This window comes from Clarias gariepinus, chromosome 15 (assembly GCF_024256425.1).
Source record: "Clarias gariepinus isolate MV-2021 ecotype Netherlands chromosome 15, CGAR_prim_01v2, whole genome shotgun sequence".
NCBI classification, from domain to species: Eukaryota; Metazoa; Chordata; class Actinopteri; order Siluriformes; family Clariidae; genus Clarias; species Clarias gariepinus.
The window spans coordinates 31,237,501-31,252,134 of NC_071114.1; the positions used below are offsets into that span (position 1 = coordinate 31,237,501).

General features: G+C 39.9%; 1 protein-coding gene across 1 annotated transcript in view; it reads left to right on the top strand.

Annotated features, from left to right (window-relative positions):
- Positions 1-14,370, top strand: part of LOC128542834 (adhesion G-protein coupled receptor G5-like) — a 23,687-nt gene extending 9,317 nt beyond the window's left edge. The window contains exons 3-14 of the mRNA XM_053512944.1: positions 502-942; positions 1,029-1,077; positions 1,875-1,989; positions 2,488-2,610; positions 4,353-4,454; positions 6,933-6,975; positions 7,169-7,272; positions 10,567-10,685; positions 10,776-11,035; positions 11,525-11,624; positions 11,715-11,986; positions 12,507-14,370. Of these exons, the coding sequence (XP_053368919.1) occupies positions 502-942; positions 1,029-1,077; positions 1,875-1,989; positions 2,488-2,610; positions 4,353-4,454; positions 6,933-6,975; positions 7,169-7,272; positions 10,567-10,685; positions 10,776-11,035; positions 11,525-11,624; positions 11,715-11,986; positions 12,507-12,628 (1,850 nt within the window). The 3' untranslated portion in view covers positions 12,629-14,370. The remainder of the gene's footprint in view (positions 1-501; positions 943-1,028; positions 1,078-1,874; positions 1,990-2,487; positions 2,611-4,352; positions 4,455-6,932; positions 6,976-7,168; positions 7,273-10,566; positions 10,686-10,775; positions 11,036-11,524; positions 11,625-11,714; positions 11,987-12,506) is intronic.
- Positions 14,371-14,634: the final 264 nt, after the last annotated feature.

Consider the following 14,634-nt stretch of genomic DNA (forward strand, 5'->3'; position numbering starts at 1 on the left):
GTACATTCGTTAAAGAGTGAAAGTTGCTTTTGTGATCCAGAGACTCTGAACCGCCGCGTGTTCTGGATCGAGTGTGGAAGCTCTCTGCTCTCAGACCTGTGCGACGAGGAACATGGAGTGTTCAGCTTCCTGTTTTTAGTTTGGTGATTGTGAGGAAACGCTGGTTTTGGTCCTCAGAGAAGGAACGCCTTCCTGATATAATAATCCGAACGTGCCCAGATCAGGAAGTGTGAAATAATGAGCTGGGTTTCTGGTGTAATGGCCTGCACTGAGAACATTGTAAATATGGAAAAAGTGAAATATGGAATTCTTTTCAGACCTTCTAATCTGATTACAGTTGAGGTGTGAGGTTCTGCATGTATCAGAAATTGAGATTTGAGCTGGAATAGATGGATAGATTGATCACTTCATATTAATCATAGTTTGTCAGTTATATTTCACCCATCATGTTGTACCATCATCACCTCCTCAGTTTGTGTATACATTTTTTTTCTTGAGCAGCAGCAGATGAAGACCGAGACTTGGAGATGTGTGGAGTGTGGAACCACAGCAACACACCTCTAACCCTGCACGTTGATGTAAAGACTGGATGTACAGGGATCAACATTTCAGCCACCGCCGGCACGCTGTCCATCCGCGGCTCTGTCACAACTCGGTGTAAAAAAAATGAAACCTATAAGCTGCAGAATCCTGGTAGCGATTCCAGTTCCTTCTGTGTGTTCTGGGAGCCGCTGTTGGACCAGCTGATGGTGAAGGTGAACTCGGAGTACTTCACGCCCTGTAAAGCTGTTGAACTGCAGCCTCAGTGCTGTACCTATCTCTCTCCTGGACAGCAGGAATCTTCCCAGCAGTATGGAATCATCAACGGCAGCGTGCTAGGAGACACACTGAGTCTCAAGGTCATGGCAGCGTATGAGTTCAAAGGCGAAAAGCTCGACTGCAGTACGTTTCCGTACAGTTACTCAGTCATCTAAATCAATGTCTATTTCTGTCTCTGAGTTTAACTGGTCTCTCGTTTCTACTTCCAGAGGATTACTTTTGCACTAAGGCCGGGCAGAAGTCCAGAGGAGCGAACATGTAAGATAATAATCCACGTTACACCACCTTCTCTCTGTGATCTGATCTCATGTCAAGGTTTTTTTTCGTTTTTTACAAAAGAAACATGATGCACATGAGTGTTCTCTGCGAACAGTGGGTGTTTGCCCACAAACAGGAAGAGCTAAAGTAGATTCCAGGAAATAGTTTTTTGGGTTACACAGTACACAGTGTATACAAGAAGAAAACCACACAGAGGTCGTACAAGTTTTTCCATAAATAATAAAACTGGATTTGAATTAATGAAATGTTTAAAGTGTTTGTGTGTAAAAATGTGAACCTAAAACCTAGACGAGAGGATTCAGAGTTATTTACTGCCAGAGACGCTGCAGGACAGACAGACAGACAGACAGACAGACAGTCAATACAAAAGTAATCAGGATAACAGATCGTCAGTACAAACTGTGTCATTAAAATATCTGTTACGGACAGAAAGTTAATTATTCATCAGGAAAACACAAGTGGAAGTAAATCATTAGATCATCAGATTAGAGAGATTCTGTAGTAAAACTAAATCAGCACTGATAATCGTTTAAGAGCAAAAGAAACAAATGAACAAACAATAACACCAGAGCACCAGCGCACAGGGGCCCGAGGGCCCGAGGGCCAGACCCCGCCTCCAGAACCATGGGTCCCATGGGCCGCGACGGGGCCAACAGGTCCGCTCCACGATGGCCCCGCCACAAGGGGAACCTGCACAGTGCTGGTCTCAATGTGTTGAGGTTTAAAAGTCATGACTCCTGAGTGTGTGATAACATGAATAACGAATGTGTGTGTAGGATAGAGGACGCGGTGATGAGGTCGGCGGAGCTCGGGCGTGTGTACATGCCGTGTGTCGAGAGCATCGTGATCGAGATGAAAGAGGATTTCACAGGAACCAACGTCACGTTGTTTGTAAGCTCCACCGCAGTGCTGTTTATTTACCTGTTTATTTACAATCGTGCTGTTTGTACACTCCAAATCCATTACGTTAGTCTTATCTTACTGGTGTGTCACTGTGCACTGGAGATTAAACCACATAATGAATATGAGCTTGAAAGATTTTACGCTTTATTTTCAGAGAATTTACCAAAAAAATTATTGAACACTAAAGGAATTACATCCCTTCTATAACGCCATAAAAAAGTATTATATGGGTTAAAACATGCGACAAACACATCTTCGCACGTCTGCACATCCTTCCTGAACTGAAAGAAATATTAGAAACAAATGAAAAAATATATATAACAATAAGTCTTGATGTGGAAGTAAATTTTGAATTCGAATTCGAAATGAAAATCTGCATTTGGATGATTTAATATCAGCTCCAGTAAACAATGAAACAGCAGTAACGCAGTGTGTACGGATCTGACCGAATGTGAATGTAATATTAACATAAAGCCCTCGCTCCAGGCTCCCAGGGGCATCTCGCCAGCGAGTCTCCCGTCAGTGCACTTACCTGCCTGCCTCAAACGTGAGAAGAAGATCACGTCCAAGGTGGTGTGTAGCTACTACAAGAACAGCACGTTTTTCCAGGTACAGTACTGCGCTCTTTCCGAATCTCTTACAACACTCACTCACTCACTCACTCTCTCACTCACTCACTCACTCACTCTCTCACTCACTCTCTCACTCACTCACTCTCTCACTCACTCACTTACTCATTCACTCACTTTCTCACTCACTCACTCTCACTCACTCACTCTCTCACTCACTCACTCATTCACTCTCTTACTCACTCTCTCACTCACTAATTCACTATCTCACTCATTTACTCACTCACCCTCTCACTCTCTCATTCACTTACTCCCTCACTCGTTCACTCACTCACTCACTCTCTCAATCACTCACTCACTCACTCTCTCACTTTCTCTCTCACTCACTCTCTCATTCACTCTCACTCACTCACTCTCTCATTCACTCTCTCACCCACTCTCTCACTCACTCTCTCACTCACTTACTCTCTCACTCACTCTCTCAATCACTCTCTCACTCATTCACTCTCTCACTCACTCTTCACTCATTTACTCTCTCACTCACTCTCTCATTCACTCTCTCACTCACTCTCTCACTTTCTCTCTCACTCACTTTCTCACTCACTCACTCACTCTCTCAATCACTCACTCTCTCTCACTCACTCTCTCACTCACTCTCTCACTCACTCACTCACTCTCTCACTTACTTACTCTCTCACTCACTCACTCACTTTCTCACTCACTCACTCTCTCACTCACTCTCTCACTCTCTCTCTCACTCACTCTCTCACTCACTTACTCACTCACTCACTCTCTCACTTACTCACTAGGTTCTACTTCTACTTCTAGGTAGAAATATTTAGACAATGGACTTAATTATACTCGCTCTCGCCTAAACAGTGTTGGTGCTGGTTTTATAATTGTTTTTATGTTATACATATAATACAGAAAATGTGCGTGTGCCAAAGAAACTCCTTTTGAAGTTTATGTAACATGGAAGTGACCAATCTCACTCCCTACAAATCTTTTCCTCCTCGGTTTGGAGAGATGATTTTATATGAGCCCCCAAAATGGCCATCTTCAGCGCATTACTGTCTCACTTTAAACAATAATCATTTAAAATGCAATTTTATAGTATTGATACTAAAATTGGTGTAAACCTATAGAAGCATATGACCTGTAAAAATCGTTGCTTAAATTAAAGCATTTCGTGAAACATTTGGGGATTTAATTTAATAAAGATCTGTAGTATCTGTAATAACCATGTCCAATCTTAACAATTTAGCACTTTAGAATAAATCTCTTTCTCAGCACATTCTTTTCATGTTACATTTAAATTGTCCAAGGTGCATCTGAATGACAAAAAGGTTACAGACACTACAGCGAGACACTTTTTAGCTCCAACACCATGTTTTGGCCGTCTGGGTTTAAAAGCTGACTTTCTGCTGTAGATATCCATGTGGGGAAAAAATCCAAGCAGCAGAAAATTCAGATCCTCATTTTATTCATGTGACTATAAAAATGTGCTGCTTCTAGTTTTGTGAAGAATCACATTTTTAAAGCTAAATCATATATTTCTATTTTGTATTATTATACTCATATATACTGCTTTTGACAATAGAATAAGAAATATCAGTGACAATTACATGACAGTAGATAAGTATTATAAAGAATTATAATAAGTATACAACTATTGTTTAAAATAAATAACATTATAAATCAACCTAAGGAGTTCCTTGCTGGTGAATTCAGCCTGATGTTCTGCAGATGAAATAAGAGTGAGGTTCTTTGCTCTGTGTGCAGACGAGCTCTAACAGGATTTTAGAAGACGTTGTTGGGATTTCGGTGGAAAACGAGATCATCTCCGACCTCCCGGAGCCTGTGAGAATCACATTTCGTCACATGGTGAGTGTGTGTGTGTGTGTGTGTGTGTTTAAACAACATTTAAGTGCACGCATTTCAGCACATTTCTGCAGTGTTCTCACTAAAATGCTCAAATCTCAAGTGGTTAAACACATTTTTGAACAGAGGCAATTTGTTTTCTTTTTGGTCTAAACAGTCAAAGTGAAAAACCACTTCAGAGTGTGTGTGTGTGTGTGTGTGTGTGTGTCTGTGTGAGATCTGTTTTTCAGTTTTTTTTATTTAATCCCATAACACTGACCCCAAAAAGTATTCACACCCCTACTGAACACCACAAGCGCACGTTTCAAGCGAAAATATTTACCAGAGAAAAAAAGTGTTTATGCTTCAAAATATAAAAAGACCAGAAGGACAACTCAAAATGAAACCTATTTCAGGCGTCAGAGTTCACGCTTGGTTAACGTGATGAGCTACACCATGCAGTTCCTCTGTAGAATCAAGAAGAACTCTTGAGAAACAGCAGATAGGATCCGTTATGAAATACACCACCAACTGGAGCACGAACTACCCGGATGATGAGCGTGCGTGTACACAGGGAACCAGCCGAACGCAGCGGAAACCATGCATCAGCCTCAAGAATAAGATGGATGGCATCTGCAGAGGAACATTTACAGAACGTCAGAAGCTTCTGGAGAACATCCTCGTCCTCAGATGAACCCAAACGGGGCTTGGATGGATCTGAGGATGAAGTGTTTTTGTAGAGAAAGTCAGGAGACCATTTCTAACCCAAGTTGTGATGTTCTTTGTGTGTGTGTGTGTGTGTGTAAAATGTGGTTATGTTTAATGCCCCACCGGAAACATTTTGCATGCAAACCAACTTGACCCATCTTTTGAGCTGGTACGAACTAAGCTTGACCCGACTGGATTAGATTCAGTTTTACTTTTTATTTTGTTAATATAGAGCTAAAGAATATACACTACTGTGCAAAAGTCTTGACCCCCCTCATTTCTTTATATCAAATTAGATCAAATCCTGTAGATTAAATTAAGGAAACTGCAAACTGCCTAAAGATAACATTTTATAAACTGCTTGTTTATGTACCAGCCGCAGCAGCGACCTCATTTCCCCTCTCGTCTGTTCCAATCCCTCAGCATTCAGCGATGACAGATGATCATTCACCTCCTGATCATCTGTCATCATCTGCACCTGTTTCTCACTGGCTCATGCCTTCGGTTAGATGTTTTTTTTTATGCTTGTATGATTCATAGGTCACTGTGTGGCTGATCAAACCAAACACATTCCTCTAAAACTGCTGAATGTATTGGACTTTTGAGGAAGTGGACTTTTCTGTCTCTTGAAGCTTGGAGAACTATTTCTCAAAACTACATAAAACGATAAAAAAAGGTCTGGAGTTTTAGAATGGAAATATAGAGAAATGCAGGGGTCAAGACTTTTGCACAGTACTATGTGGCTGTACAAACGCTGATAGTGAAGTGCTAAAGACATGTGAAGAAGAACAGAACATACATACTGTACGTACATGCATGTCCAGATCGTACGGTGTACACATCATGAAGCTGCAGCTGACGATCTCTCAGCAGGATAACGCTCAGAAACACCTGCTGCCTTCAGAACCTCACGTCTACAGCGCGTCTGCAGAGCAGCAGAAGAACTGAAAAACATGTTGGTTGAAACTTTGAAAAAAACATTTCACCATAACTCTTACAGAAACTGGTGGGTTTAGGACCCAGATGCTTCCGGGCGAAACAACAGAAGAGAAAATAAAATTCAAAAATACTGTAAAGTTAGTTATTTAATGAAGACACATTACAGTCTCCAAAAGTAAATTTTTTTTGTCTAATTCAGAGAAGAATTTGACTAATCTATTGTTCTTATGTTCGTGTGTATGTGATGTGATGTGTTTCTTTAAAATAAATTCAATGAAATTTTATTCATAAAGCGCTTTTAACAATGATCACGGTCGCAAAGCAGCTTCACAGAATAATAAAAAAAAGTAAATATGTATGAAATGTGAAAGAAAATATGTATGAATCAAAATGGGGTAAAATGAAGCTGCTAGGGTTAAAATGCTGTTTTGTCTTGAAGTGAAATTTAGACATTTTTTGCATATTATGCATACAGTATCTCTCAAAAATAAGTACACCCCCACATTTCACCACAATCAGAGAGAGATTAAACACTTTAGGGTGCCGTGTTTAGTAGAATACTGAGTAATAAACTCGTTTGTTAAATCAGCCTCACTCTGAAGGAGGCTGATTATGTTTAATAAACTGTGTCACTTTGAGTGCTTTATTCCCCTTATACAGCAGCGAGGGTTTTGGAAGCACAATGAACTTAGTATGTATGAACTTAGGATTTTAAAGTGCTTTATGTCATTTTTACACACACACACACACACACACACACACGCCAACACAGACAGTCCACCACATCAGTGGTTTTTGTTCCTTCCTGTTTTTTACTGTGACTTTTTTAAAAATGTATTTTCTTTCCTTTTACAGAAAACACAAAGTAGAAGATGTGTTTCCTGGGACACAAGAACAGGTAAAAAAATGTCTTAGTCTAGTTGTAGTCTGTGGAAAGTGAAGTTAGCGTGTGTGTGTGTGTGTGTGTGCGCGTGTGTGGGTGCGTGTGTGCGCGTGTGTGCGTGCAAGATATCGGTTAAGACATGTTGTTGAGTCTCAGATCCGTCTGTCTCTCTCGCACTGTCTGCCCCCCCCCCCTCCCCCCTCTATAGATGATAAGATGGTGTGGCGCGAGACGGGTTGCGCAACGCACGCGCTGAGCGCAGTGGAGACGGAGTGCCGCTGTCATCACCTCACGTACTTCGCTATTCTTGTGGTGAGAGACGAAGTTCAAACGGAAATGTACAGAGCGATTAATGACTGACTCCGCTCACGTACAGACAGCTGCATAATTTTTGGCACCCTCTTGAACATGAAAAAAAAAATAATAACTTGAAAAAACAAATATGAACTTTCTGAGAGACTTTTCTCGTGCTGTGTTCGACCCGCACGAGGACGCGCGCGCGCACGAAAACATCTAGTCTCACAGGTTTGCGCCACGCGCACGTCAGCGTCAGCCTGACACCTCGGTGTGTACGGAGCTCGCGCCGTGTCTGCGGAGACTGGGATCTTAGTGCGGTTTAATTAATTTTAATTGAATTTTATCTCTTAATTATTATTATTTCGTTTAAAAACTTCATATATTTCTAAAGTAACTATAACAACCTGCTGAACTACTTACTGAATTCATTACATAACATGTGCAAGACAACAACAATCAAATAATTAAAATTAAATAAACTTTATATTTGTTTGGTGCAGAGGAATGTGATCATGAGGAATGTGTATGTTGTGTAAACAAACTATTTAAATTAAGACAAACAAATAAAACAAAATAAATCTCTGCATTATCAGTATAAAATAATATTTTTAATTATTTCAGTAAACAAACAAAAAATAACATTGCTTTTAGATAGATAGATAGATAGAGAAAAAAGTACACCCTACTTCATTTCTATGATTTTATTAATCAGGGATTAAATAACACCCAAGTGCTTATTAGTAACTTCTATAAACAAATAAATAACAACAACACAAAAAAGAAGTTTATATGTAGGAGTTTAAAACTACCAAAAATTAACAACACTCTTCCTACATTCATGATTCTTTAAAAAGTCCTTAGCAGCCAGATGTGACTAATTAATTAAATGCCATAAAAGCTGAACTTTGGGCTATTTGGTGTTCTGCAGCTCTCAGGTGTGTATCTACACTCAACAAAAATATAAACACAACACTTTTATTTTTGCTCCTATTTCTCATGAGCTGAACTCAAAGATCTGTAACATTTTCTACATACACAAAAGACCCATTACTCTCGAATATTGTTCACAAATCTGTCTAAATCTGTGTATCCCTGCCCATACCAGAACCCCACCGCCACCATGGGTCACTCGATCCCCAACATTGACATCAGCAAACCGCTCACCAACACGACGACACACACGCCGTCTGCCATCTGCCTTGAACTCATCCGTGAACAGAACGCCTCTGCAACGTGCCAGACGCCATCGAATATGAGCATTTGGCCACTCAAGTCGGTTATGACGACAAACTGCAGTCAGGTCCTGACCCCGATGAGGACGAGGAGCATGCAGATGAGAATCCCTGAGACGGTTTCTGTCAGTTTGTGAAGAAATTCTTTGGTTATGCAAACCGATTGTTGCTGCAGCTGTCTGGGTGGCTGGTCTCAGACGATCATGGAGGTGAACTGTGGATGTGGAGGTCCTGGGCTGGTGTGGTTACACGTGGCCTGTGGTTGAGAGGCCGGTTGGATTACTGCCAAATTTTCTGAAACGCCGTTGGAGACGGCTCATGGTGGAGAAATTAACATAAATTTCACGGGCAACAGCTCTGGTAGACATTACTGCAGTCAGCATGCCAATTGCACTCAAAGGTTTCGACACCTGTGGCATTGTGTTGTGTGATCACACTGCACATCTCACAGTGGCCTTTTATTGTGGGCAGACTGTAATAAGGCACATCTGTGCAATATTCATGCTGTGTAATCAGCACCTTGATATGCCACACCAGTGAGGTTGGCAAAGAAGAAGTGCTCGCTCACTCAGATTTTTGTTCAGTGTACATCATGAAATAAAAAGAGAACCTCAGGCAGGAGCTCAGAGACGTAACTGCTGCTGCTCATCTCAAAATATAAGGGTTATAGGGTTGTCGTCAAACAATCTGAGCATCACGGTTCTACAGTGAGAGGGACCGTGTACTGATTAGAGGCTTTAAGACAGTTCCCAGTCCGTAACAACAATGAGAATACCAGTGAATTCAGTCCAGTGTCAGACTGTTTAATGTTCAGAGACATTAAGAAAATCCTTAGAATCTATTCCTTAAAGTGAAAAATGGAATATGACTAAGGTTTGCAAAATTGCATCTGAACAAACCACAAATGTTTTGGAACATTATCTTCTGGACTGATGAGAGAAACGTACAGATGTTCGGTGATCACACACAATGCCATGTTCAGAGTAAACCAAACACAAGCATGGTGATGAAGTGCTGAGGATTTGGCCTTCGTCTGAATTCACAACACCCTGAGACAACAGTGAACTCCACCTCGTCCCACAGTACTAATTACGGAGACAAATGTGTCTCCCGAGCCGTGCAGCAGGACGGTGATGCCAAACACACCAGCAATTCCACATCTGAGTGTCTGAAGAAGAAAAAAGTAAAGGTGTTGGAACGGCCAAGATAAAGACGAGATCTCATCCCCTGCTGAGGTTCTGTAAAAGATCGTAAGAGAGCTGTGCAGAAACAAATGTTCTTAGACTTTAGTGAACTGAGGCAGTGGTGTGAAGAAGAGTGGGTGAACGTTCTCAGACTGAAGAGAGGGAGAGAGAAACTGATAAACTCCTACAGAAAAAGTTTGGTTTCAGTTTTTGTGGCTAAAAGTGATTCTGCAGTTAATGGGGTGTACTTGTTTTCCCCCCAGCTGCTTTTTGAAGAATGTCGGTTTATTTTTTGGGGGAAGATGACTTCATATTACAATCTGTTGCACTTCTTGTTTGTGATCTGAGGTTAGAGTTTGGTAACATGGCTGTTATTTAGGACCTAATTAATTAAAAATGTAAAGCCGAAGGGGTGCACTTTATTATTCCAGTGACACAGTCAGACAGACAGACAGACAGACAGACAGACAGATAGACAGACAGACAGAGAAAGAAATAATGTCTGAGAACAAAGTAGATTTTTCATTTCTTTTGGGTGTGGAGTATTTATGTATTAGACTTAGTTTTTTCTTTTGCAGGATAATAATTCCGGAATAACAAAAGTACATTAATATACTTATGTGTCAGATAATAATATATTTTTTTTTCTTTTTAAAACAAAATAAATAAATAAATGAAATGTTCAATAACTAATTTTTTAGACAGAATGGATGAAATATTTATTTAGCAGAATTATTTTTGCCCATTCTTTTGCAGGGTGCCAATAATAATGGACTAAATGTACTACACCTCTATGAGCTAAAATAAGCTGACCTTTATTACCTTGGATATTAAAGGACGTTTATAAGGGAACGGACCTTTAATGTCGGATATTTCTCCGTCTCTCGCTGTAGGATCTGAACCCCACGAGAAATGTGCGCCACCTAGAGGTTCTGACCTTCATTACCGCCGTGGGCTGCGCCATATCCATCGCCAGCTGTGCCATTCTCTTCTTTTCACTCTGCAGACAGAGGTCAGAGGTCATTCTGAGTGTAACGTGCTGTGTGTGTGTTTGTGCTGTGGTACAGCAGGTGTTAATTTTTTATTCTTGTTTTGTTTTTAGGAAATTGAAGAACAAGTCGAGTCTGGTGCACCGCGGTCTGGTTGTGGCTCTGTTTTTCCTCCTCGTGCTCTTCGTCCTCACCGGCACCGTGGCCAACGTTGCGTCCGAGGGTGTGTGTCGCTTCATCGGGGGCCTGCTGCACTACATGCTGATCAGCGTCCTCTGCTGGATGGCTGTGGAAGTGATTCACACCTTCTGGATGATGTACATGGTGTTTAATCAGACACCAAATCCATGGACCTGGTACCTGCTGGGATTCGGTGCGTTTACTCACTAACGCTTTAGGTCAAGGAGTGTTAAGGTTTATTATCAAGTCTCTAGATATTTTTATTATTCTTTTTTTAAATTGATAATAATAATAATAATAATAATCAGTTTTTATTAGTTTTTTATTTAAAAATGAAGGAGTTCCAGGCGTTCCAGGTCACAGTCAGATGAGCACTAGAACAAGTATTAGACAAACAATTTTATTTACAAGAATATTGTTTATTTAGGAAGAATTTTGAAATTTTTTTAAAGACTTTCTCTTCAGATTCACAGAGTAAAACATCTTTTAGATGTCCGTTTTTAATGTGACCTAATAACATCTAACCAAACATAAATTCACCAAACTAAACAAATAAACAAACAAAAAAAACAAACAAACAAACAAATGAATGAATAAGTGTTTGTGTATGGACACAATGTGTATGGAGCTGCTGTATGATGAAAGCACTTCCTTGATTCTGGCATTCCCGTGTCTGCTCCAGGCGTTCCCGCTCTGCCGGTTATCATTCTGGGATCCATCGGAGGCGTTTACGGCCAGAGGACGGTGAAGTCTGATGATGATTCCACAAAACCGTATCACATGTAAGACATGACGATAATCTCACAGTCTGTGTGAGTGTGGATTGTTTGTTCAGCGATGGTTAATCGTCCAGATGTTGTGTCCCGGTTCAGGTGCTGGATGACGGACTCCAAGTCGGCTCTGATGGCTCACTTCATCATCAACATGGGCCTGCTGGTGGTGGTGGTGAGCTCCGGCATCATCATGCTCATCCAGGTCTTCAGGAAGATCCGCAACAGGGACGAGTGGAGGAGGAACCGCGTGGCGTTCCTCAGCATCTGGGGTCTCAGCTGTCTGTTCGGTTCCACCTGGGCTCTCGCTTTCTTCACTTCTGAACCCTCAGAAACCGTCATCTTCCTCTTCTGCATCATTAACTCATTACAAGGTGAGTTTCTGGGCGCGTCCTCTCTCGGCACAGACCGAGCCGAGGGGCAGCGCCGCGAACGCCGTTGTTTATGTGGCAGAAATTTCCTCTGCAGATGATATCAGGACAAAATGTTCCTGCTGCGTGTTTACTTTACACGCCGCTGCTGGTTAACTGTTTAACTCCTCACCGTCCGGGCTGGAGTTTAATACCCGCCTCAAAGTCTTTGTTTAGTGTAGATCGAATGTTTTATGGCATTAACTGTAAATTATGTTAATATTTAAAATTTAGGTTAATTTGTGAGCAAGTAATGTCTGATTTTTAACATAATTTAAAATTAAGAAATGAATTGTTTATATAACTGGGAATATAATAATAAATATAAACAAATAAATTATCACATCCAATTAATTGATTAAAACAAACTAAATTAGTTAAACGAATGATTTAAATTAAATGTAATGAATTGGTTAGAACACTGTGTTTGTCATATAATTGTAGAATAAGTTCATTAACACACGCCGTTTGTGGTTTTGCGCAGGATTCTTCCTCTGGCTGCGGTTCTTCACTCTGGAGCGGATCCAGAAGTCCGAGTCCAGTTCTGACTTGAGCAGCACCGGATCCACGCGGCAGCACATGCTCCAGACTCAGGAGAGAAATTAGGAGTGACCTCCCGAAACCATTGACTCTAAAAAAAAAAGGAAGCTAGGAGTGTGTTTAGGAGTGATTTTAGAAACATATCTGGGAGCTGGGCATTTATAAAGATTTATATTCCTGCATTAAACCCTGCTGGGCAGGTCCGACGCTGTGCACTGGATTATAATAAAAAAATTATAAAAAAACACAAAAAAACATTAACATTAAGCTGAATATTCGACTGTATAAACCTCAAAAAAAAATTTTTACTCTTTAAAGTCAGTTGTTTTCTTTCGTTAGCACTTTAGTTTTATTTCCCGCGTAAATATCTACTGCTGTTCTGAAATACTGTGTCCACTTTAGACGGGAGGAAAAGAAGAGTTTAAGCACAAAGAGAATAAAAAGAGTTTTCACCCCTTATTATAAAACGATATTAAATTTCCTATTATTTATTGGGGGTAAATCCGACACAAATCAAATGTCCACATTTTATGTAAACGTTACTATTTAGTGCACTGAATAACAACTAATTTATTCCCAATTTAATGAAACAAGAAATGCAACATTCATAACAAGACAATTAACTAAAAAACAAACAAACAAAAACATCTGGACTGATTTTATATACAGATCACACTGTTGTGCGTAAACTACTAAATTGTTGTTGACATGACGGAATCCAGCACAGGGGGCGCCGCGGGGCTGTGAGCGGGTGGGCTGCAGGACAGGAAGGACAGAAGTGTCTCGAGACAGTTTGTGAAAAGTCACGAGACGAGTAAACAAGAATCGTTAATAATTTCTGCTGGCTTTTAAAAACAATTTAGGAAGTGTGTGTGTGTGTGGTAGCTTCACACACTGCGGCGGTGAGACATTATTGGAAGATCTACCGCATGCAGCCTGTAGAAGGCGCTCTTCTCCTAGTCCTCATCATTTAGTCGTTGTTTTATTTCATTTTCAGTTCTTTTTGAACTTTTGGTCTTCATGAAGTTTTGTGGCCATGAACAGACTTAAAAGTTAACTTGTGGCATGAAAACCCCGTTTCACATATCGTAAGTAAAAGATACTACCTGATGTTGTCCTGATGTTACAGACGTAGAGCTCACGCTCGGTTGAAGCTAAATCTCACCCTGATGACGATAAATCCATGTTTCTGTCCATGCAAATCCAAAGTCATGAGAAATGCAGATTGCACACAGAAAACTAAATATAAAGACATTAATAAAGCACAAAGTTTTTATAGGTCATGTAAAGTAACCACGAGCCCTGGTTCGAAAGTATTGTTAGTGTTTAAGTGTTTATTCTGACCTGATTCTTTAGTCTGTCGGTTCAATTCCACGTGTTTCCTGTGATGTAAAGCGTTTTGTGCTCGTGTTTGTGAAAGTATTTTATTTTTCTTCGTAACTAAAGTGTCGTGAAGCAGCAGCTCGGCCGACAAACATCCTGCAGCACTTTTACTTAGTGGCTTAATTTATAAAAAATCGATAATTTCACAAAATTCGAACCTCAATTCATGATGTTTCATTTGATTTTAATATAATAAGTATATAACTTTTCATTTGAAACTTTTAGTTTATTTTAAAGATTTTTGAAAATAATTTAGAGTATAAACACATCATAATTTAACATTTCGTCTCCAACTGTTCAAAAATTTCATTCTGAATTTTATGATTTGAACCTTTTTTTTTTGCTGCTTGAGCCATTTTTTTAATTATCTGATATTAACGCTGATTTCTTTATTATATTCATATTTAAGCTACAAAAATAAATATGAATGTTAAAATTTTCTTTCAAACATCATGAATTCAGAAGATTTTCTTCCACTGAAGCTGAGCTTTTTTTTTTGGTATTTGTTTATTTTGAGCTATTTTCAGTTTAAGAATAAATGTGTTATTTACGGTGATAAATAAAATCTAATGATGTTATTTACAAACAGAAAGCAGTCTGTGATTTTATTTCACTTTTTCTCTTGCTTTATACAGTAACTATGTTATGTAGATACAGTAATTATACCGTTAGTATAATATTTTATACAG